Below are 26,673 nucleotides of genomic sequence, written 5' to 3' on the forward strand. Positions count from 1 at the left end.
TGTATATTTTTAATAGTTGAATATTGAATATTTGTGAATATTATTTAATATTATATCTATTGAATATTTTTAAAGTTATAGCAAAAAACGTAAAACAAAAACAAAAATTAGTTTTCTTATAAAAATGTCCATTTTTCCAGTAAAACTTACGCTAGGTTTACGAAATTTTGTGCAATTATAAGAAATAACAATTTAAGTAAACGATACTAGTTTCAAGCTTCTTGCTTGATTGTCTGGCATGGAGTGCTCAAAAATAATTGTTTTCTCTCGTAATTTATTGTAGGCCCCCCAAACCTCTGAAAGATTTATATCTCATTGATAAGTATAAAAAATTGCATGAACTAAACACCTCTAAAGTTACAAAATAATTATTTTAGTAATTCGTGAGAAATTTAAAAAAATGGGAAAAACTGAAAGTGTCTCTTTCATTATTGTAGGGTAGTATATTTTTCAAGCAAGAAGCTGTCCTGCATACAGGGTGTTTCGTTAAGATCGCATTTAATATTGTTAATTAGAGTTCTTATCAAAAATGAAAAAAAAAAAAAAACTACACATGAGTTCACAGAAAACAGCCTTGTCTACTGTAGTTTGTAAGACTTCGGTTGTACTTTTTTCTCCCTTAAAAACTTTTTCTTAAATTTTTGTAACTTTTTTTCAAACTGTCATGTTTATACTTCGTTGCCTTTATTTTTGATAGAGATTCTAATAAGGCATATGAAGGATGGTCTTTACGAAACACTCTGCATATTTAACATCTTAAAGACCACTTTAGCTCGAAAGCAGTCTTAAGGTTGCTGCCTTTAAATATAGTTCTTTTATTCATAAATTAATAAGCTAAATTTTATTCATAAAATCATAAGCTAAGATTTTATTCATAAGTTCATAAGCTTACATTCATAAGCTAAAAATTTTTTTCTGTGAGTAAACACTTTAATACTGGCACACCAGCTGATAGTTTTTTCTATAAATTTAGCAGAATTTTTACAGTGTCTCTCTCTCTCTCTCTCTCTCTCGTATACCTGTTAAGGCAGAAGGGTGCGCTTGTTCTTGTTTTCCAGTGGCACCATCTATGGAAAAAAATTCGACTTCTGCCTCACCCATATGTCACACCCGTTTATAGGGCGGACCCATTCATACATCCACTCATTCATCCACAGGTCGTAATTTTGACCTGAATCTGAGAACGACTAATCTCCAATCCAGCACCCCAAGAGGTATTGATTTGTTATGGGAACATTGAGAACTTTGCGACTCGACAGACTTAACGTGCATCAGTCATCATTTACAACACGGGGAGTCTTCGGTCGGCTGGGTTCGAACTCTCGGAAATGGGCCCAGCGCCCTACCGACCAGGCTATCCCGGTCCCTTTTTTACAGTGTGATCTTGTGGATAATTTGATGAGATTGGTTGATGAAGACTACAATTTGTTCCTTCCACAGTCCCCAGATCTATATTTATTTGGCGAGATTTAACGAACTATCCATCATTAAAATTCACAACTATCCAGCCTTACACTATTTTAAAGTCATATGAACACTACAAACGGTGTATCTTGTTGTGTTGAGTCCATGCCAAGATATTAACTAGTTAAGCGCGTTTGACATGCATACACGATAGACCAGATCTCTATTGTGGTGTATATGACGTATACAGCACAATAAAAAAATTAAAAAATTCAACTCTTAGTGTAAAATAAGAAAAATTAAAATAAATAAATAGTAAAAATAAATAGTAAAATAATAAATAGTAAAATAATAAATAGTTAAAATAAACAGTAAAATAACAAAATTATTACTCTTAGTGTAAAATAAAAAATTACCATTGGCAATCAAAACTCGAAATTTTAACAAAATACAATAAGAAGATTACTTAAAAGTATGTTTCCATTACATAACCAATAGAACTGCAAAGTATTTTATATTGAGGTGCACAGGGGACTTGCGGCCTGAAGCAACACCTCCTAGATAAGAGCAGGCCTCAGCACGGGTTACCATAAATATTCATTAGTAGCCAAACGTAATGACATAGTTCGTATTTTCAACCACTGCACAGCTTAGTACCCCTAACGAAATGACATCTTTCTTATTTTTCATCTACTGCGCAGTTAACTTCGTTAGATCGACTACTAAATTGATTCGTGCTAAGGCCTTCCTTTTTCTAGGAGGTGTTGCCTGAAACCGCTAAAAAAGTAATCCTAATGAGCATTATGCATTTTGCCTCACAGATGGCAATGTAATCGAGAAAATTAAAATAGGGTACAAACTGTTTGAAATGGACAAACTGCTTAAATAAAAATAAACACTGTCAAAAAAAATTTCATCGATATTTTTCGAAAATAAAAAGTAGCGAAACATTTGTATTTCTGTTTCAACCTGATGGCTTTCGAGATGTTACCATTTTAAGACATTTTTACACCATTTTCATTTTCGTCGATTATAGCTTCCACTGTGAACGTAAATTCAAAAACTTGTAAGTCAAATTGGGGTAAATTTTTCTGGAGCACCCAAATCTTTCATAAAAAAATAGAGAAGGGATTTATTTAAGATTTTAAAGTTGTCGCTATCCGACTTTTAGGGATTGGGTTGTTAAATAGAGCGCTCGAAAATATTTCCCACGCATATTTTCGATTCCTTGCGTATTTCCCAAAATATTTTACTGTTTATATAATCTACAGACACCTAGTAGTCATCTCAAATCTAGTAAGTGACAGTTTGTGAAATACTCTTAATATTTATTATGAACATTGTTCAAAATCTTTTTAATTTCTTGCATCTTACATTAGAGTTTCTCATTTAACGAACTCTCTTTATCAATAATAAAAGAAACTGCTCTGATATATGTAAGTTTTTTTTTTCATTTCGTCTTATAATTCACAGAATAATTTCACATTCGAATATCATAACCACCTTGATGAGAAAATAAAAAATAGTTTTGAGAATGGGTAAATTACTTACATCACTTTGAACTTTCCAAATGAGACTGTTTACTTCCCATTTACAAATGTAACGATCTAGTCCAGCTGTTACAAAACATGCCTTATCAGGATGGCAAGCAAGAGCTCTCACATCATCACAGTGTCCCTATAATTAACATAATTCAACTTTGTGAAAACTGCCGCCATACAAATAGACAGAACATTAATCACGGCAGCATTTTTCATATATTGTATGCATGAGTAAAAAATTTAGACATTTTGTTGAATATCTAAGTTATGCATAGAATGCTTAAAATCGGAAGTAAAACATTAATATTTCACATTTTGTCAAGGAGTTTTATATAATGTTAAATAAGAAACCAAGCTGGCGAAGTATAAAAAGGAATTCGAAAGATATAGCGTCTGGTTATTCAACATAATTCCTCCAATTTATACTTTATCGTTAACAACTATAATAGGTTGGCTAAAGCGATTTAGCCGGTCTAAGCACCGAAAATGCGAAAGTTTTTTAAAATCATTTTATCATGTTAGAAACCAACTACAAATTATAGGGATTTGGTAAAAATGCGGTTTTTCATCTCCGCGCCAGGTTTTCCTGCGGTTTTCCATTTCCGATCTGTGGCGCCAGGCATGGTGCGTAGTCGCCATAGGAATCAGCTGGATGACGTACACAGGATCGGCAACCTTGTACCTTTCTTCAGTATTTAAGAAGCTTCGAACATTGCTCCGTGCACATACCACACCATTGGACTCAAGCGTAAGCAGAGTGCGGTTGTGTTGTGACCAGCTCTGTGCGATTGAATCATGTCATCACGATTAGGTTATGCTCCTGGACTTGTACCTTCACGTGTTGGTTATTCCTCATGTGGGGGCTCTAACCATCGATCCGGCAGGGGATTCAAGACTATGTCTAGCGCTCCTCCAAGGACAACTACACCTCGTCTAAAGGTTGATTTTCCTGACTACAAGCAACCGACCATGACTGAATTCCTAGTTCCCGAGGTATCAACAAGGATTTGCGTCTCAGCTAAACCAACTCCAGTTCTTGAAACAACCATGCCTGAACAGCCGAATCCCCCCGTGGAAAGTCCAATTATGGATATGGAAGAGAGCACCCAAGCTCCTGAGGCAATCAACATCACCCCTCCTATGGAAACGGAGCAGATTCAAGAGTCGATTGAAGAGGCTTCGTCCTCCGAAGCGGAAAAATTCACCAGCAACAACAAAGAGCCACAGGTAAAGAAAAGAAAGAAGAAGAAGAAGAAGCCCACTAATGCTACTAAAACCACTGATAGCTCATCGCCTACAACAACTAACAACTCTTCTCCTTCCGAGTCCCTATCTCAGCCGGAGCCAACGACTACTACTACATCTGAGACTACGAACGAGACTCCCGATAATGACAAAGAGACTTCCAAAGTTACTGAAAAAGCTCTGCCTACAAAGCACGCCAAAATACTCATTCGTGGGAAACCAGATGATTTTGATGCAGAAAATATTTTCCATGAATTTGGAAAGATGGACTTAAAACTTCACGAAGTTATCCAGTTCAAGAAGAGGGTCGGCGGGGCCTATAGGCTCCTCCCCTTTTTTCTCATCATTGCACCAATAGCAGATCAGGAAAAGATCTTCGCTACGAAGCGTATACTACAGATCCCAGTTAGTACCGAGAGATTTCTAGGCTGCCGGCGGCCGCCACAATGCTTCCAATGCCAGGGCTTCTGCCATTTTCAGCGATCCTGCTCAAATCAACCCAGATTCATGAAATGTGCAGAAATGCACTACTCATTTCAATGCAAGAAGGATAGGAATTCTCCCGCCAAGTGCTGCAACTGCGAGGGAAGCCACACCTCCAATTTCTCTGGGTGCGAGGCCCGCCCCAGAAGAAAAACCTCACAGCCTAAGGATACACCTGCTACCGCAGCTCTTCACCTAGTCACCATCGTGAAGGAACTGCAGGAAATCAAGAAGTGCTCGGTTTACTTCAAACTTTACTCAAGGGGTCTTCCCCTTCGGAATGATGATCCACAACTGCAATTCATGCCCATCTCCAACTGGGATTTGATATTTGTTTTATCTCTATGGACATTATCTCAGTCGCCTACAGGCATCACAACCGATGAAGAAGTGGAGTGTCCGCTTGGCGGACAGGTACTTCGAATTCCATCTCAGCTCAAGCTCAAGCTCTGTGCACACATTAATGACCATACCTTTACAGAGTCTAGCTCTGTGCGAACCATGTCTCATCGAACTGCCCGCGGCGGAAAGGTTAGCCCTTCCGACCGCCCACGAACCTCATCTATTGATGTTGCATCTATGTTAGATAAGCGGTATCTACTGCCTAAACACTATGACCCCCATTAGATGAAAGACCATCTACTATCGATTACAACTGATGTTGATGCAATTAACAGAGTGAACAATGCCTACGTACAGATTTTCTTCGCAACGAACGATCCATACTATATGCATCTCGCCGGTGGAGCCTATCAAGCCATTCAAGCCCTTAATGCCAGACCATGGAAGCTCTCTTCCACTAAGAGAATGGAGCCACCACCGAAGAGAAACTCACAGACTTCCACTTTACATGAAAAAACTGCATCTGGTTATATACCTTTATCCTTTTTCTCCAAAAAGTCAAATAATGACCAGGTTAAATATTCTGTGTATGACAAAGAACTTTTGGCGATTTATTTGTCAAAAGTTCATTTTCGTTACATGTTGGAAGGAAGGGTATTTCATGTTATAACTGATCATAAACCTTTGACACACGCCTTTGCCCAAAGTTTTGAAAAGTGCTCTCCAAGACGTTTACGACAACTAGAATTTATATCACAGTTTACTTGTGTTTTACGATATTTAGCAGGCGCAGAAAACTTAGTTGCAGACGCTTTGTCAAGGGTAGAAGAAATTGCTTTTCCTGACAAAATTGATTATATGCAAGTTGCAGCTGAGCAGTTGACTGATGAGGAATTGCAGGTATATTTAAAAAATCCAGATGTTACTAATCTTAAATTTAAATTAATTGTTTTGCCTAATTCTGATGTAAATTTGTATTTTGATGTCTCCCAACCTAGTGCTCGTTTGTATGTACCCATGAAATTTCGAAAAATGATTTTCGATTCTGTACATAATCTTGCACACATCAGTGCCCCATCTACTGTTAGACAGTTATGTATTGTACATATGTTTGGCCTTCAATTCGAAAAGACATTGTTCAGTGGTGTCGCACTTGTTTAAGTTGTCAAAAGGCTAAAATACATCGACACTTAATATCTCCATTGGGCAAAATTCCTGTGCCTAATGCTAGGTTCCAACATATGCATTAGGACCTGATTGGCCCTTTACCGATGTGTAGAGGATATAAGTACTGTTTGACTTTAACTGATCGGTTTACACGATGGGTTGAGGTGGTACCTCTGCAAAATATCACGGTAAATACAGTAGCACGAGCAGTGATTTTCAATTGGGTTTCACGGTTTGGTGCTCCTCTTAGAATTTCAAATGATCAGGGAAGACAACTCGATTCCTTCACTTTCAAGAAATTAGCACAAATTCTTGGTGTTGAAATTATACGTACAACTGCATACTATCTTAAGACCAATGGGATGATTGAACGTGTTCATCGAACATTATAAGCTGCCCTTATGTGTTATACTACAGATTCTTGGCTTGATAATTTACCATTAGTTCTCCTGGGTTTGAGGGCAGCTGTTCGAAAGGATTGGAACTTCTCATCTGCTGAGTTAATCTATGGGCAAACATTGAGGGTTCCCGAAGAGTTGTTTACTAACTCGGGAAATGACATCTCGCAGTCTGAATTGATTTCTCAGTTGCGTAAAGCATTTAGTGAGGTCATGCCTGTAGCTTCTGTTTGGCATAACAAACGGGTTGTTTATGTGCCTAAGGATATTCAGACTTGTACGCATGTGTTCGAGCGACATGACACCGTACGGAGATCATTACAACCTCCGTATGATGGTTCATATTTAGCTCTTAAGAGAAAAGCTAAAATTTATCTTCTGCAGATCTCCACGAAGAAAAAGTGGATTTTCATCGACAGGTTGATACCAGCGTATTTGAAAGTGGACCAGACCCTCTCTTTAATCCACGGTTATTCTCCTGGCCAGTCTGACCATTCTGCAACTACAACTTCCGAGTCTCTTTTGGCAGAAAAGATATCGGATTCAAAGAAGTACGTTACTCGGTATGGAAGAAGAGTTCGTTTCAGAATCTGACGACTATGAAACTCCTGTGGGGAGTGATGTGGCGCCAGGCATGGTGCGTAGTCGCCAAAGGAATCAGCTGGATGACGTACAAAGGATCGGCAACCTTGTACTTTTCTTCAGTATTTAAGAAGCTTCGAACATTGCTCTGTGCACATTCACACTTAACTCTTACTTTTCTGTTTTTATCTTGTTATTATGTTTCAGTTGGTAATAAATGTTGTTTGATTTTGTCATAGTTGTCCTCAACTTAATATGAGAGGGTTCCTCCTTCTCAGATCATTTTAAAAATGAGTAACATATTTTTTTTTATAAATTCTTCAATGCACTGTAATCGGATATTTTTTTCCGAAAAATTAAAATTAACTTTCAATAATAATTCACTTAATCTATTCTGTAGTTATGTTTATGGAAGATATGTTTGACATCATTACCCATACAGCAGAAATAACTACAAAATAGGGAGAGAAGTTTCACTTTGTTGGGAATCATTTAAATAGTCTCAGAAATGCTTCTAATTTACATCTAAAATGTAAAAATTTTCACCTTTTCTGAATATTTATTTTTTATTTTTTTAAAAAATTTTTTATCAACATTTGCGAGGTCAGAAACGCAAAATTGTTTCATTCACTAGAAAAACTTTTTTTTTATGTATATATAGATTTCTTTTGTACTATGAAAAAAGTCATTATTATTATAATTGCTTTCCTTGGCGTGTGTCACAAGGAACTGAAATTTCAAGCCGATGAGCTGTTATAAGCATGAATGCTTAATCATAAAGTACGGAGCGAAAAAAAAATTAAACCTTTCTCTTGATTTCACTTACGGTGATTCTTGTTACAATTTTATTTTGTAAATAAAAGATTAGAGAACTAAACTATTGAACGTAATTACTCAATACAAATAAAAAAATTTGTTTAAAAATATATTTCATTTTAAAAATGTAATTTCAGAAAAGAATTATGTGCAGGCAAGAAAGAGATCGAATGAAACTTGAAACTTAAATAAGCGTGGGTATTCATGACGTTCGAAAACTGATGGAAAGGACTGGAAAGAACAGAGCTACGAAAGGATTTGAAGGACCTTCAATTTACTCAGCAAATGATAAGCATAAAATATCATGCATAGCACGAAAAAATTATTAATAGAGTTCTGAACAATTAAAAAAAGTTTTATCTCCCTATGGAGATACTCTGTTAAAACAAAAGAATGCCGTTGCAAGTTAAGAAAAGACCATTGCGGCATAGGATTTAAGTAATCATCCGTGACTGCATGTAATTCCGCTTTATTTCGTTATCAAATTATGCAAAGATGCTTTCAAAACAATACAAAAGCTTTTAAAAGTAAAACATGTCTGACAGAAATTTAATTCGTGCTTTCTTTTATGATATATATCATAGAATTATTTAAAAAAAAGTTATAGTTTCGTAGCCTTACTGGAAAACTAGACAAGGCGACACATTTCAATAAATTAGGGAACATTCGTTCTTGAAATAGACACAGCTAAATGACGTTGCAGCACCATTGGATTTGATTGGACCATGAAAAATAGCGCTTCTTATGCTGACATGCTCTTAACAAATCAAATGTGAGATAAAGAATTTTTACTTTCGTTTCGCTGAAGAAGAAAATCGTTTGCAAGAAATTTTTTTATTTATTATTCTTTCATCAGTTTCTTTAATTATGGACAGAAAGACGTACATTTCTAACGATTTTCAGATATCATTTTTATTAATTCTTATTACTTGTGAATTGATGATTGTTGTTAACAACTGTTATTATTATTAATAAGAAAGCAATTAAAAAGGAGGTAGTGCAATGTCGTTTCAAGAGTTGGCGATATTGATATAAGTTCAGGGTGGGAGCTTGGCATCTATTTAGCGTACAATTAGCTCCCTCCATAGGGATAATGGATTTTTCTGAACTTGAGACAGTCCTCACATTTCTAGACAAGCCACAAAATGGCTTGATAATAATGGAATAAATATTTAAAAGTGGCCTGCTTCATCTCCTGATTTTAGTTCCACAAAGGTTTATAGAGAAAAATTAAAAATTGTCTCGAAAAAGCGGGAAAAAAAACATTCAAAGAACTGAAGGAATATCTGTTAAAATATGGGACGAAATAAATTTCGATACTCTCAAAGTCTCTCTACGAGAGACTTTGAGACCTCGTGCAAAGACGGTTTCAAATGATTATTACTGTTAAAAGAGAAAGAATTTATAACTTATTTATCTGTACAATGTTGTATAAAGATAAGACTTCTTGAAACACATTTTAATTTCTGATTTCTTTTTTCATTTACTTAAATAAGACATTTTTAAAGGTCTCAATTTTTCTGCTCCCTACTGTACATGTTTACAAATTTTTGAATGACAATTCTCTTCTCGCGTGGATAACAGATACTTGGAACAAATTGAGCTAGCTATAAGTCTGGAGGAAATGAAAGGTTTACAGCGAACAGTTCATATGAAACAAATTGCTCCAATTTTTTAAAATTATTCTCATAAATCTGCGAAGATTCAATAATAATTTAAAGCTATATTTTTGTTTTAATGATGCTTTATAAATACCACGGGAGAAAGATGCGTCTTCCTTTCGGATTCAATCAGTTATAATTTTCTTTATTTTCTTATCTTTCAATTTCGGTTTTATTCATTTTGCGAATTTATATTGAAGGAAAATTTCATGAGTGATTGAAAAACATGTAAGATATTTCGTGTTTTCAAACACTGAAGTATATATATATTTATATATATATATATATATACAGTCCAAATTATTAGGCGCACTGTGAGATTCTATGTAAAATTTCAATTATCAGGTGAGAATTGGTTAGCATTATAATGCAATACATTAAAAATAGATACAAATAGGAAGTATATATAAAAAAAATCTCCTCTATAAAAGCCTATTACATGTATGCATATAAACTCGTGCAAAGCATGCAATTATTAAAACACTACAGCGGATCCAATAATTTGGTCTAATTATTATAATATACTAATCTAATACCTGATATAATAAATATTCTATGTTTATATAATATATTGTCCAATTTATCCAATCGTCGAATTTATATCATATATTGTCTAATTTCACCAATTGATACCTGAACGAAATCAAGTGCAAACTGGTTTCAGTCGCGTAGAAACAATAAAGCTGTTTAGTATCCCCTGACAATTCAGATTTTACATAAAATCTTATAGTGCGTCTAATAATTTGGCCGGGGATTATATATCGAAAAAAATAATCAAAACTTAAAATTTAATTGAAAATTAAAATTGAAAATTAAAATGCACACAAATAAACAATTATAAGATACAATTACCTTTTTTTCAAGCCCTACGATTATATCCTCAAAAATTAGAGCTCTAATAATAATTTTCCTTTTTAAATTTTTATTTTATTTCAATCTCGATTGTTTTATATATGTCTGAATGAAATTAAGATAAAACATGCACCAGAGTAAATAAAGTTATGTTTAGGAGAGAATATTAAGTCGGAATGCATGTATACGCTAATTCTTAAAATAAAAATAGCTTGTAAATAAATCATACGCGTAGCAAAAAGAGAATATTAAGGTGAATTCAAACTAAACTTAACAGATCATCAGCAGGTAGAATTTGTACATTATAAACTTATTTAATACAGTTCACGGAAATTTAGAAATTAAAATATGAACAACTTATTTAGAAAGATCAAGAATAAAAAACCGTAAAGAAATTTTTTATTCTGCACATTTATATATATATATATATATATATATATATATATATGTGCAAAATATAAAGTTAGTGATTTTTTATTAGTTTTAGTTTCTGTGAAGTTTTTAGCCAATGTTTTTTTTTACTGTCCTTCAGCTTCTGGTAAACTTGTTTACAAAACCGACCGTTAGTTGTGTTCAGTAGGCATTAGCGTTTCTTTTTCGAGCAACTATTTTAAAGAATAAATAAAATTGGACTCTGTAACGTCGACAATGCAGATTTGAATAGTGGCCAAAGAAAGCCACGTGACAATCTGTTTTTCTATTGATTTTTACTCGGAGACTGCCTCGTGTGTCTGCGGTACTTCTTTTAAGATTTCGCGAAATCCATTTAGTTTCGTCGAGAATATATTTATTAGTGGAAACAATAAGCTAATCTTAGAAGAAATGAATGTTTCAAAAAAATTTAAAAAAAAAACAAGTAATCTTTATTTAATATACTGTGAAGCATAGTTAAGTTTCGTGTTTAAAAAAAAATTATTGCTGTGTGTGGACTTTTTTCCAAATTCAATGCGAATAAAAGCAGTTTTTATGACTTAAAGCTGCCAAAAACTTAATTAATTTTCTAACGTGCGTAAAAATAAATTCTCTTGTATTGTAATAGTTTATGTCACTTTNTATCAATTGAGTTCTATAAAATTGTCTTTGTACAGTCCAAAATTTAGTTAATGTAATATGAAAATTTTCTTTCTTTTTTTGAAAAAAAATTGTGTTCTGATTTGTATAAATTTTTTTTTCTAACTTTGGATCAAATATTTTAAGCAAGATATGATCTCTTGACTTTTTAAATGTAATTTACTTTGTGGTAATTTGGAAACTTTGAATATTTTTTATATATATATATATATATATACGTACATAAAATCTTACGTATATAGATTAAATTATATGTTTTTGATTCATAGCTTTCACAAAATGTAAGCGTTACGTATTTTAAGAGTTTCATTTTTTAAAAGTGTATCAGCATACATATAAAGTTAGACTAAAATATACAAGATTCCAGAGCCGACAAAATACACAAACATTCTAACGCAGCGAGTTTGAATTGCGACGCAATCCGAAAGGAAGGGAGGAAGCAATTTCAGGTGTAAGCGAGCTCAGCGAGCAGGGAGTTAGCCCCTAGTTGCCACATAAATGTTATCATTCAAAATTATTCCATATAAAGACTTCATCGCATCGCATCTTCTCAAGAAAAGTAATGCAGTCAAAAATGCTTAAGTTTAGGAATTGTTAGGAAAATATCAAATTAACGTTATTCAATGTACGCTTTACGTTTCTTTCTGTGTGGTTTTTCTTTTAAAAAAAACGCATGCTTTTATTTGTGAAACATAAAGTGATATACTGATATCTAGAATAATGCCCTGCAAATATACTTACATGAACCACGGGATTTAAAGCCCACATGACTGATCCTTCCAAAATGACGTTTTTATTTGTACCTACGAAGAGTTCCCATTCATTAGTAACTGTTTTCTGGGGACATAATGAAGTTACCCCTCCCGAACCAGTTGGAAGCTGAAAGGAAAAATTTTTTTTTATATCAGATCTCTGCTTTAAATTACGTTAAAGGATAGAATATTGATATAAAAGATCAGTTTTAATCAGATTCTATCAGTCTCTAATTTTAAAAGAATTCTTTTGTTTTCTCCTATAATAAACGGTTGATGGGACAGTTCACTGTTTTAACCATACTAATGGATTAAACGCGATTTATGTGATTTTGTGACGGCAGTTTTAACTGTTAATCTACCTTATTGAACAAACATGAATTTTATTTTATAGCCGTCGGTGAGCCGACCTAATTTTGGGTTTACGATAACTAATGTTCAACTCTGTAGCCTTGTAATTTTGAACCTCATTCAGAAGACAAGGGAACTCCTAGATCAAATATTATGAGAAATTTGCCTTCGTGGAGGACTTTTTGATGGAACTAACACTCATTTCTGTTACACAGAGAGAAAAACCATGAAAACCTTCAACGGCTAGTCTGACTGCAAGCGGATCCCAATCCGTTCATGTACCGTCTAATCATGATCCGTCAACCACTGAAGAGGATACTTAACGTTAGTGCTATGATCGGTGCGAGCCGGGTGCGGATTCCGTATCGACCAGCCATCGCTGGAATTCGAATCCGGTTCGCCTCATTAGAAAACGAATACCCTGAGCCCCCACGGCTCAAACATAAATATTAGTCGCATTTTCATTAAATATAACAGCTACTTCCTCACACAGTAACTAGCAAAATTCGTTACGTTATAATACCGGTTCAATTTGGTCGGAACTCGAAAAAAGTTGCCGAAATCACAAAAATTAAATCGCTTAAAGTATTACTCGTTGACTTTTTTTAGTAAATAAAAGTATAAAAAATAATGTAAAGTAATTCATTATAACAATACTTTAATTATTAATATTACTTTATCCATACAAAATGGGAAGAAATTTCTGCATCAGGAATGTGACTTTTGTGATACATTTCTTTTCAATTGTTATAGGCCAATGATATTTGAGCATACTACCAATTAAAACTATATATTTTGTACTGTTTCTTTAATCAGTATCAAGTTGGCTTCATGTATAAATTTTATTATGACAATGTTTATAATACAAATTATTACATAAGTTCTTTTCAAAATTTCACTGCATTTACGGTTACATTTAGAACAAACTAAAGAAAATAGAAAATATCAAAATAATGTTATGAAAAATTCTTTTTAAATTAACTGTTTAAAAACTTTTAATCATATACTACGTAATGTAATAAATAAAAATTCTTAACTTTTAAGAAAACAATTTTTTCTGTTTGGTTCTAAGATTCACATCTAACAACTGCATGTATACGAATAAAATAACCATGTACAGTGCGGGAAATAAAAAAAAATATATTTCCCAGAATAACTTTTGATCTAATGATTGAATTTTCACGAACTATGAACTGATCATAAAATTTCAAAAGGTGACCTCAAATATGCTGATTAATTAGTGCAGACTATAATTAAAGTACAGAACAGAACATACAAAACAAAACAAACATATATAAATAGACTTTCTTTTCCTGTGTAAACGTACCTTTTTTCGGCGGATTTGGATTTTTGAATATGAAAAATTAGGGGGGGGGGAAGGGGAAACCACTATCTTGAAAATATGATCCCTATAGTTTAGTCAGGAGTACAATTAGTTTAGTTTTCTTCAATCGAATGAATTTAGATTAGTATACAAATTTTTACATAATTTTAAACTTTGCAGTTTTAAATGATAAAGGAAAAATCGAAATTGATCGAATAGTTCTTGAGAAATGGAGAATTAAAAGTATAACTTTCATGTGATTTTATAATTTAGAGACTATTCAAGCGATTTTGTTTAAATTTTGAACTTTGTTACTTAAGATTAGACAGTTTAAAATGATGTTACAATTTGCGTACTTTAAAATTCAATATTTTTTTCGACCCTTATTAAATAAAATAATAAACAATAAAAGATCACTATTAAATTTTTTTACGTCGAATCCTCTTTGGATCAACTAAATTGATAATAGCGTACAAAAGGTTACTTAAAAGCTTTCCGAGATATGGCTAAATACGCAACAAGTGACGTTAACATGAAGGAACTTTCAACAGTTCTCTTGTTGAAGTCATTCAGACCACTGATTGTGGCCACCCTTTCCCTTATATTTTGATGGGCATAATTTCAAATCCGTTGAAAAAAAGGTGGGTTTATTCACAGAAAGTACGTTACTGTGTCTGTTAATTAATCGTTAGCACTAATTAATTAGCATTTTGAAGTCCTCTTTGAACCTTCCAGATTGTCACTTAGTATGGGAAAATCCGGTCATTCAAACAAAAGTTATTTAAAGTGATATCTTTTTCTTTTTGCACGCAGTTCAGAATTGTAAGATTTCAAAATGAAACCTACCACAGCAGAAGCAAGATTCGCAAACTTTTTCGTGGTATCCCATACACGAATTTCCCCTTCTTGATCGTTGGCACTACCACCAGATACTAGAACTCCTTCAGGTAAGGGAAGAAGAGCTGTAACTTCTCCCTAAAACAACATGCAAATAATAGTGTGTTTTCCAATTGCTACTATCTTCAAGCCCGAGTGCAAATTTGTTATAAATTGTTCATAAAATGTGAGGAATCATTTGTTCATACATAACCGTCATTGAACAGCAGTCCCAATTTTTGGGTTTACGACTACTAATTTTCAAATACAATCTAACTTGTCCCTGCTGAAACAACATTCAAATAATAGTGTGTTTTCTTACTACTACTATCTTCAAGCCCGAATGCAAATTTGCTGTAAATTGTTCATAAAATGTGGGGAATCATTCGTTTATACATAACCGTCATTGAACAGCCGTCCCAACTTTTGGGTTTACGACTACTAATTTTCAAATACACTCTAACTTGTCCCTGCTGAAACAACATTCAAATAATAGTGTGTTTTCTTACTACTACTATCTTCAAGCCCGAGTGCAAATTTTTTATAAATTGTTCATAAAATGTGGGGAATCATTTGTTTATACATAACCGTCATTGAACAGCAGTCCCAATTTTTGGGTTTACGACTACTAATTTTCAAATACACTCTAACTTGTCCCTGCTGAAACAACATTCAAATAATAGTGTGCTTTCTTACTACTACTATCTTCAAGCCCGAGTGCAAATTTGTTATAAATTGTTCATAAAATGTGGGGAATCATTCGTTTATACATAACCGTCGTTGAACAGCAATCCATTTTTTTGGTCAACGACTACTAATATTCAAATACATAGCCTTGTAATTTTGAACCCAATCCAAAAGATAAGGGAAATCCTGGATCAAGTACTGGGAGAAATTTTGCCTTCATGGAGGACTTTTTGATAGAACTAACCCACATTTGCGTTACATGGAGAGGAAGACATCGAGAACCTCCCACGGTTAGCCTGACAGTAAGGGGACTCTAACCCATGATCCGGAGGATATTTCATGTCTGCACTGTAATCGGTGCAAGCTGGATGTGGAATTCGTATCTACCAACCATCCCTGGGATTCGAACCAGATGCATCTCATTGGAAAGCGAACGCTCTATCCCCTGAGCCAAAATGAAATTCTATGTTTAAAATAAAAAGGAAATGATGGACATCTGTGAAAAACAAGTGGGGGTCAGAAGGGTAAAAGGAGGGCGAACATATTTCTATCTTGACTAGTGAGGTATGGATTCTGTCTACGCTGAGCCAAATGAAATCATATCCAAGTAGATATAATTATTTAGAAGATATTAAGGTTTTACAGTTTAGAGTTCATATCTGTGTCTGACATTGTTATCTGAGCAAATAAGGTATGGCTTCCAATGCAATTGTTTTTTACCTTGAATGGAATGAGATCGGAACAAAATCCTGTAGTTTAAAAGTAATAACGGTTTTTCTGCTTAAAAAATTCAGTTTTACACTTTATTATTCAGTTATATACTTTTTACGAGTTTAATATTGTTATTTAGACAATCGATGTATTGGATATCAAATTAGGAACAGAAATGAATGAAACTAATGATAAATTCATAACAATGAAAATTTATAAGTTATGAGAGTTTTATGTATGAAAAGAAAATTATAATGTTTGACTAATAACCTTTTACATATAAAACTATCTTAACTTCGAAACTATTAGTTCAATTGACGTAATTTTGATTTAATTTGACTTAGAGAAAAAAATACATAGGAAATAATGCCTTCTTACTTGTCTAAATAGCAATGTAACGAAATTTACAATTGTAAATAAGTATAGGTACATAACTTTTTTTAAATTAAAAACTTTTAAAAAAGTCTCAGTTCTATCGACTCTGTTTTTTGCTTATTTTTAAAAAAAATTCAGCTGAAGAAAAGACTTATGAACCAACACCATACGTACATTTTCATATGCGTAACTAAGTATAAGTGGAAAACTGTACATTTCATGAAGAAAACCTTAATAACTTCTTTACTACTAGTTCTATCAACCTGGAATTGCTCACATTCGATTTTGCGTAGAAAAATACCTTGAAAACAGTACATTATCTGTCTAGATGGTAAAAGGTAAGTCCCCCCCTCTAGTCCAAAGTCCCAAACGTCCAACCTTTTTTTTCCTTCTTTTTTTTTAAAAAGAAAAAATTCTATAATGCATAAGGGTTAAAAGCTTGACTACTGACATTATAATTATACAAATATACACGGGATGTAATTGCGAGTCCTAGTATTGTCATTTGAAATATACAATTAAATAGCGTTTATCTTACGGTTTATCTTACGGACGGAAAAACGATAGTAAAATTTTTGGTAATAAAAACCATAATTCTGATTAATTAAACCAAAATATACCGCATTTAAATCATTCATTTAGCAATTTTACTTTCATATGGTAGTGATTTACCAGAAATTCTGGTTTTCAATGTTATGGTTCTTATTACCACACATTTAGTGAAAAACACAAAACTGAAAAGTAAATCAAGTGACCGAAAAGTAATTTAAATAAATTAAGTAACCGAAAGTAACCGAATAAATAGTTTTTATACCCTGCTCTAAAATATAATGATAAAATTACCAAATTTTACCATATTTATCAAATTTTATCATCTATTTTAAAACGATATTTTATCGTTAATTTTACCAAAATCACTATCAAAGTGATTCGGTAAAGCTATTAGCTTTTTGGTGTTCCCATAGAACCAGAAACACGGTAAATTTTACCATATTCTAATAGCTCTGACCATACCTTTTTCCTTCTGCGTAAATTTTTATAATTAATTAGATTGTTGTGCCTCAAGTTAACGGATCAATTACGCGTCAGATAAGCGATAAACATCTTCAATATTTGCTTATAAAACTACTTTAAAACTCTATAAAAACCAGTTGAACAGTTTAAATATTTAGTATAGAGCAAGGTCAAAATGATCTTCAGAAAAAACAAGAAAAGGCTGCTTTCTAATGGTGAGCATTATCTGAAAGAAGTGTTTGTAATCCTTTTCATATACTACTTTCAAAACAAATATATCTTTTTAATATAGCTATTAAGTATTATGAAATGTAAATTAAGAAGAATTACATTTTGTGATCCATAAAAAATATCTTCAATAATATTTTATACTATATGATCTATTCACAAATTTGGCTTTATAACTTGGCGAATTTGAGTATTTACTCTTTTTTCACCCTAATTATTCTCGAACTTGGGGCACAAAAAGAATCCTTTCGAGCTAGAAACTGAAAAATAATGAGATCTGAACTTTTCAGCGCATTTCATTCAGGCAAACTAGTAAGAGGCTATTTCACTCTCTGAAATCTCTCATTTGACGATTCAGTGATTCTTGAGCTGCATTTCGTTAATTTTGACAACAATTTCGCCACAGTGACGAAACGCGAACTCTTAAAAAATGTTTCTTCAAAATCGGAAACTCTTTGCAGTGCATTGTAGGAGATTGTTAAGTGGACTGGACTGTGTGGTGGTCAAGCAGTTGACCTCGTACCAGGAAGATCCCGCGTTTGAATCCAGCTTTGGACATGGGTAAAATTTATTTCTCATTTCTGTCAGTCTTTCTAGTGCTATTTGGGTGATATTAATACACATATATGGTACCTACGGCAAAGTTGTTATTAGGAAATTTATATACATTAGGCATTATGAGTTATTTAAAAAAAATAGAATGATGAAATTTTTTATTTTATTTTGACGAAATTCATTTCCTTGATAGTAATTTAGAAGAAATTTTTGCTTGGATCTGGAAACGGTGACGTCTAAAATGACGAAAGTTTCCTGAAATTTGAGTATCCATTTTCAACATCTTTAGCAACAAACAAGCATACGATGTTTTTAAAAATCCTGAAAAATGTAATTGGTTAGAAATTTTATAATAGGAAGAAGGAGAAAAGTTGGAAATTATGACAAAAAAATTAAAAATTGGAGGGGTGCATAACAATAGGGACAAAAGAAGCATCTCAAATACAATTTAATATTATCGTGAGAAAAGAACATATTTTTACAATTTCGTGCGAAGGATTTTGCACAAAAATCAATCTTAGCGACAGAATAGAATACTTACGTCATGTGCTTTGAATTCTTTCTGAATAAAAAATACTTTTCCAGAATCTTCGCTTAATCCCCATACAGTTATAAAACCTCTTGAATTACCAGTAACCAATTCACCATCAGAAAGAAACTCCATTGATAAAAAATTTGTTCCTGTGCGTCCCTATGCAAATAAAGATAATTGATTTGTTTTAAAATAGTTCTGCTGCTTACTTATAGAAAATAATAAAGTTAGAAAATATTGGCTATACAATATAAATATTAGGCTTTACTCTGAATTGGGCCATACTTAAATATTAGACTATACTCTGAAGTTTATGAGGTATCCTTGATACCATTCTTCCTACATTTTGTAATCATCCTAGTTATGCAAAAAATAATATTTTTGAAATTCTTGATCTATCGAAGTTTGATTGAGTTTTATGAAAATTTATTTTATCTAAGCATTTTTTTACAATTAATAATAGAAAACAATTAGTGTTAGTGAGAAATAAGTGGAAAACAAAAGTTTCTTATAAACTCATAATTAATCCCGTTAATTTTGATAAAAAGTATGAAAACAGTATCCGAAAGGTATAAAAACAATCTAAGATCTAAAAAAAAAGAAAAGAAAATTACGCATCGGATTAAAAATTACGCGTAAAATATTTTCAAAAGATACATTTAATGATCATTTAACTTATGGGTGGGGTAATTATCTTTATGGGTGAGGTAAGGTAATTATTCAGTAATAAGCAATTATATATTTATTGCGAATTAATATATAAATGAGCAAAATCAAAAGCAATCACACTCTAACCAATTATTATTAAATTTATTAGAGAAATTTTAAATTAAAAAAAAGCTCCTTAATTTGAAAAGGAAACTCAAATAACGTTTCTTATTAATATAATTGAATATATTTTAGTAATGCAATAATGATGTTTGCAATAATGGTGTTTTTGATCATTTTAATTACTGTTGCAAAAAACAATTGATAACACTGGGGAAAAACTTTTTTTGTTTTCTGTTGCATTAGATTTTTGAACTGTTCTTAGATATTTTCGTATCACTGATTTCAAATTTGCAATCGGTTTCTCTCTATACTATAGTTTTTACGCAATTTAATAATATATTCCTAACCAGGATTATTAAAATTCACCCACACTTCTCTGCAACGTTGTAAGTGGTGGGACGAAGGTGATAATACATTTCATTTTATGATGTCATAATATCTCTTTTTGTCTTACATGTAATTTTCAAAGGAGCAGATAAGTGTATGTGCACCCATGCATCACCCATTCTTCATAAACTTATATATTCAGACAAAAGAAAATATTATTTTGAAAAAACTTTGTAGCTTTCTGGATAAAACTAATTTCAGATATGAATTCCCCGAATCATTAGTAAGAACTTGTATGAATGCAACGGAAAATGTGTTCCAAAGTGTAACGATTTTTTGAGAACCTTTTGTTTTTTATTTAAATACAATTTATGATTTCTTTTCCATTTCATATTCTTCATAGATTATAAATATTTCTTAAGAGAGGTCATTAGAGAAAACATTCAAAACAATTGTTTTATAATAAGCAGAAAGTGACCTACGGAAATGAATGAATATGGTTTTAAATTTGATATGATTTCAATACTGGACCTATCCTTTAAGCATTGTACGATAGGATATAACGTCACTATAGAATAGCTTGCTTAAATTTTGTTTATAATCCTGTTAAAAGAAAATGTAACAAATAAATACAGGTTATATTAGTAAGGATATTAATCAATCAAGAAGACAAATTTAATAATAATGGAACATGAAAATCATTTAGTGTATGAAGAAAGCGATTAGATTAAAATGGAAAGGAAAACCAGCTTAGAGCAAGCACTGGTATTCGTTAATGCAGGAAATATTTGTTGAAACTCATCATTCCGACGGTATAGTCGGTCAAATCGTCGCTCACTTTGGTTGGAAAGCTGGAGGTAGTGAGTTCGATCCTGAGAGCTGACAAAATAACCGCGTGCATACACAGCGAGGTGAGCGTTAAATCTGCCGTGGCTGAAAGTCTTTTCGTTGGTTGTGGAAGTTTGAAGAAGAGGGTACTAGCTCAGATGCTGCTCACGTCATCTGATCAAAGTCAAAATTACGTGCCATGATCGGTAAAAGATAAAGCTTTAAAAATTAGGCTAGGTGCTTGGCCATGATTGAGTGATGTGTGTATGTAATGCCACACTCATAAATACTCGATTATTATTTTTACGAATTTAAATATTAAAATTTTCTTTTCCATGAATATCTCTTATGCGATAAATGAATAATGATTTTTACTATTACCATGCAATATCATGTATTGTTTATATTGGCGCTATATTTGAATAAACATTCTCGTGTTAAAATTTACTCTTTTTATGATTAAAACCTGATTACAAGCTATTTTTTGCCATTTCAGTTTTTGTAGTTTTTAGAATTAAAATCTTCTGAATCATGTTGCTAATGATTATTATTTTTATAATGAATGGTTAATGGGCTCTTCATTTATTTTGGCAGCCTATAACAAAAGTGCAGCTTTCAGTGAATGGATATATTCAACATGAATTATTTTTAATTCATGTTAAAAATATTTTATATTTAGCGATAAAAAGCATTATTTGGCAATCATATTAATAAATTGTTATAGTTCTGATAATGCTTAAAAGTTCGCTTTGCCAGAGTATAGTGGTAGAAACAGTCAAGTGAATATGTTTAAGCATCGAAACCTATCTGAACGAATGATGGGTCAACAGTTTCTAAGTCAGATTCTTAGACCAAGAGGTGAACTAATAAAGTGTCTGTTATCAAAACCTCTTTCGGTATTTTACGAAGTAGGCCAATTTTAGATTACAAGCTAAATGAAGTTATTTAATAATCTACTTTTAAACAATATTAGTTATAACAACTCTCAAAAGTGAAACCAGTTTAATAAATGAAATATGATGTATTCTAAAATTATGTTGGGTACATAATTTCTGATTAACAATGTTAGAAATAAAATTGAAACAACTTAGGTTTGGTTAATATTTCATGCAACTATACAGAAAATGATGTTTCTGTATATTATAATGCTGATTTTCTGAAATGCGTAACTGAAATACGAGACGTGTACTTTTGCCGAGAATTTCCGTTATTAATTTTATCACACCTTAATAAAACTCAATGGGTTGGAGTAACGCATGGAGATAAGCTACATTTTTATACCTAACTGTTCTTTAGTATTCTTTCTAAATAGATTAATCAAAATCTTTACAAATATCTGGAAATTTTATCATGGTATTTAACAAAAAAACGCCCTGCAGATTGATTTTAAAAATTGTGGTCTATTATATTGCGTTTGCCGACCAGGTGGCCGAGTGGTTAGCGTGTCTGACTGCGGAGCCATTGGCCGCTGGTTCGAATCTTGCTCAGGGCGGGGATGTTTCTTTTTCTCTCTGTGTTCTATGTTCTTTCCTCTTTGTGTGAATATGCCCCGCCCTATATTGTGGTTGTGTGACGTGGGCGACGCTTCTCCACAGCTGCAGGTGCCCACTGGGTAACGAGATGAGAGTTTTGGCATTTCTGTGGCCAATGGGACAAACCCCGAGTGCCCGCCATTTAAAAAAATATCTTGCTATAATTAATGCAAATGTAAAAATGCAACTCTAAATGTTAAGCATGATGCAGTAAAATATCTACTTACAGCTGAGAGTGGATCCTTCCGAATCAGTAAACCATTGGACTCTTTGAGCCAAAAAGCTAAATGTTGTCTTCCATATGTAACTATAATATCGTCTTCTATTGGATGAAAAGCACCCCCAAGTAAGGATTGACCTGTCTAAAAAAATATTTTTCTTTTACATTTGTTCCACATCATTGCATTTATTTTTACAGCACATTGCAAGTACAAAAACAATTATTTTCTTTCAGTTTACACTTTCAATTATCTTCGCACACTTTATTTTGTTCTTAAATTTATTCAAAACACAATAGCGACAATTTTTTATCAAGATATTTCCCCATTCTTAGAATGCGTTCTAGTATAAGGGCTTGAGTTCTATACTTAAATCTTATTTTTGGTTACATACATTTCATCTTTTTCAGTCATCAAAGTGGGAGATTTTTGACATGCATTAGAACTACAATAATGAGCTATTAACGAGGGTTTGATGTGAATGGTCAGAAAAGCACTACACAGCCACAGACTGGGTGAATACTGCCATCTTCTGAACAGATGTATTCACCCAGTCTCATGTTTCCCATCCACCCAACAGAGAATGGACGTCTATAACCATCAGAGACATTACGCTAGGAAGAATTTAGACACGATAAAAAAAATCTCATCAGACACCCATAAATAATCAAATTTCGGCTGAAAGGTTGGCTCTATCCATCATATTGACCGGGCAGCCATTTAATAAAAGATTTTGTCAAAATAAGAGAATTTACCTCTGTATGTATGAAGACCAAGGGAGAAAAACTGTTTATGTCAATTTTTCAGAAAAACGACGGTTGGATCGTCATCTTTTGCATGTTTAGGATTACAGAGTTTTGACAAATCAATAAAATAAAAAATCGGTTCTCCTCGAGAGTTATTAGACAGTGAAGATGAGCCGTACTGTGGAAAATCCTTTCCTCGCCGTATGCAATATTGTTTTTTCTCCAAATCAGCTTTTACAGACATAAAATGTTACCTCCGCCCGTAGTCTTTATATATTATTGTTTATGATAAAATGCATGTGAATGGTATGAGTTGGTTTTCTTTAGTGTGAAAAGTACTTTGCAACATAAATTAACTTAATTTGAATCATCTTGATTCGTATGGTCTGCTTTATTAGTATTTGGTTAACTATAAATGTTTATTTTATAGGGTATCAAATTCTTATTGCGATTCAGATAAAGGTTCATATGAAAAAGATATTGATAAACATTAATTTGACTTCAATTGGGATTTTTTTTTCATTAGTTTAAAATTTGACTAATTATTCGCAAAGTTTTTTATAGTTTGTAATAAGAAGAGATTTTTGAATTTATTAATATTAAAGGCTTTTTAATTGATTATAAAACTAAAAAAACAAAGCGAATTTCATCATTGGAGCCTGAGATTATAATTGTTAATAATAAGTTATTATTTTTATTGTACATTATTTTTCATTTTTTTGTGTGTGAAACAAAACTTTACCACATAAATGTAAACAAACTTGGTAAATCATTAAGTTAATCATATAAATATTGTTTACTGAAATCTAACTTACTTTAAATTTTGTATTATTTATTAACACTTATTTCACTTACTAAATCAATAAAAGCCACTTCGAAAAAAATGTCCATGCTTTAAATTCAATGATAATCATTGCAGTATGAACAGTATAACTGAAAAAACATTAAAACAAAGTACTTACGGAGACACGGGTTATTTCTGTATCATTTTGCCAATCCCATAATGATATTGTTGTATCCTGAAGTCCTTCTAAAATCATCATTGATGATCCCTAAAAACACGAAAGTATTTTTTTGAAAATATAAAATTGAAAAGAATTTTGTTCGAAGAATTCGGTGACAATCTATGCCAATATTTAAAAAAAATTGCTTAATTAGAGTGAATGAACGAACACAGGCTATATATAAATTCTAAAAATTAAAAAAAAAATACATAGTATTGAAAGTAATTACCTCCCATGAAAAAACTGCTCCAATAATATCATTTTCTAGCTTTCCCTGTCCTATTACAGCAATTGTTGTCAAATCATCTGCTCTCCAAACACGGATGTGAGCCTAAAAATAAATACTTATTTGTAAAAAGGGGAAAATCGAGTGAATAAAATTACTGAAATCTTATTTAAATGATAAAATAGACGTTTAGCTCCAAAACACAAATATTGTAATTTTTAATTTTAAAAAATATATACATTCTGTAGGGTAAATTAATTATTATTATTTCGAAGTAGGCAGATATACGGTTTTATTTGACCTCTGGTCAAATGAAACTCGGTTTATTAAAAAAACAATGAGAATTTTTTTTGGATGAAACATTTATTTATGGCAACAAATTAATATTATGATCTTCCTACACTGAGAAATATCCAAGTGTTCGAAATTCAGGGATCATAAAGAATGTATTTTGAATTTTTCGTTAATTTAGTTTATTGATCAGTTTTAAGAACAGAAATCACAAAAGTAAATATATAAATAAAAAACAAAACGAAATTTATCCTGTTGCTTTGCAATGCAATAGACTTCATGTGCCTATCATCTACATTTGAGACTACCAGGAATTCTGACTTGGACTATTGTGAAATATAGCTACCCGGTGTGATTGAAAAATCCCGATTTTTTCTCATAGTGCCATTTAGCTGGAATAAAAAGTTTAGTGTCTTTTAAACTTGCTATTAAACCTGTTTAAAGAAGCAAAAACTATAGTTACAAAGAAGTATAATGAAATGTCATCAAAATGAATCAATTAAAAACTACTAAATTAAACTGACGGAGTAAGAATCGCAACTTTCCCAATCGAATTTTTAAAAATTCGACAAAAAAATGGCAGACACTGTTTATCATTTATCTTCAAATAGCATGGTGTCTGTTCGCGACTAGTTTCATGCGATTTCTCATAATTGAAAGTAATAAATTAGTCAAAAATGTTGGTTCTCGGATTTAAGCCAGTTGTCTCCTATGTTTTCTTATAGTAGTTATCAATTATTTTTCTAAATAAAAATAAAGGAGGAAAAACATAAATTTTTAATAATATTTAAATAATTTGAACATTTTCGATTTTTCTACATAATTGTTATGACGTTAGATACATTTTTGTTGCCGATGTAATATGTTTTTGTCAAACAAGCTCTTCACCACGTGGAAGCACTGAACATTCACGTCGTTATGGTAGCTAAATTGCTTTCTGACCATATGTTCTTTAAAATTTAGGAAACAAGTCAGTTGGGTGCCGACTACATGGTACGATCTGTTACCCAAAGAAATTAAGTTAGAAAGTTTTTATTAAATTAAGTTATGTCACGCGTGGATTACAAAGAATATTGCTTCCTATTTTGTTTCGATTCACAGTAACTTCACATTTCGACTAAGTCGTTATTCAGGGTGTTCTAAATTAAACTAATGGCTTTAAAAACTTTGTAGCAGGGAAACAGTTAAGAATTCGAAGAAAAAAATTCTTGGAACAATTTTATATCACAATTATTTATCCCCCGCATAATTATTGGTTCAAAATTTTTTCGAGAGATGGAAGTTTCACTACTTTTTTCCTTTGCGTAAAAAATGTAGGATTATGATGTGCCATTTCCTTTTATTTTATAACACAGTCTACCCGTCTACCACCGAGAATATTTTACTGTGGTTGGTGCAATGTGAAATTCGTATCGACTAGCTATCGCTGGGATTGGATGTGTGATTGTAGCTGATGAAATTCGATTTCTCAGAAACTATTCGACTGATTTGGCTCAAATTTTGTATTTTGCCGTATAAAATTACATTCTTTAAAATGATGCCAAAAATTGCATACCTTACATTTCAAATTTTTTTTAACCATTCTTAAATAAAATATAAAAAAATAATAGATATTTACTAAAAGTTATTTTTTGCATGAAATAATCCTCGGATAAGCAAATTTTATAATTGTGATTATCTTAAAAAGTTTTCGAAATATAGTAAAATATGAAAAAAGTAAAATTAACATTATGGGGTCCAAACGTTGGATCGCTCTCCTGACC

The 26,673-nt window shown here is 32.2% G+C and overlaps 1 protein-coding gene across 1 annotated transcript in view; it reads right to left on the reverse strand.

Annotated features, from left to right (window-relative positions):
- Positions 1 to 26,673, reverse strand: part of LOC107437024 (echinoderm microtubule-associated protein-like CG42247) — a 78,753-nt gene that overhangs the window by 14,534 nt on the left and 37,546 nt on the right. The window contains exons 6-12 of the mRNA XM_043051884.2: positions 24,623 to 24,724; positions 24,352 to 24,441; positions 22,653 to 22,787; positions 18,977 to 19,126; positions 14,836 to 14,964; positions 12,304 to 12,441; positions 2,956 to 3,081 (exon numbers count right to left, since the gene is read on the reverse strand). Coding sequence (XP_042907818.1) covers positions 2,956 to 3,081; positions 12,304 to 12,441; positions 14,836 to 14,964; positions 18,977 to 19,126; positions 22,653 to 22,787; positions 24,352 to 24,441; positions 24,623 to 24,724 — 870 coding nt within the window. The remainder of the gene's footprint in view (positions 1 to 2,955; positions 3,082 to 12,303; positions 12,442 to 14,835; positions 14,965 to 18,976; positions 19,127 to 22,652; positions 22,788 to 24,351; positions 24,442 to 24,622; positions 24,725 to 26,673) is intronic.

Source organism: Parasteatoda tepidariorum, chromosome X1 (genome assembly GCF_043381705.1).
Source record: "Parasteatoda tepidariorum isolate YZ-2023 chromosome X1, CAS_Ptep_4.0, whole genome shotgun sequence".
Lineage (NCBI taxonomy): Eukaryota > Metazoa > Arthropoda > Arachnida > Araneae > Theridiidae > Parasteatoda > Parasteatoda tepidariorum.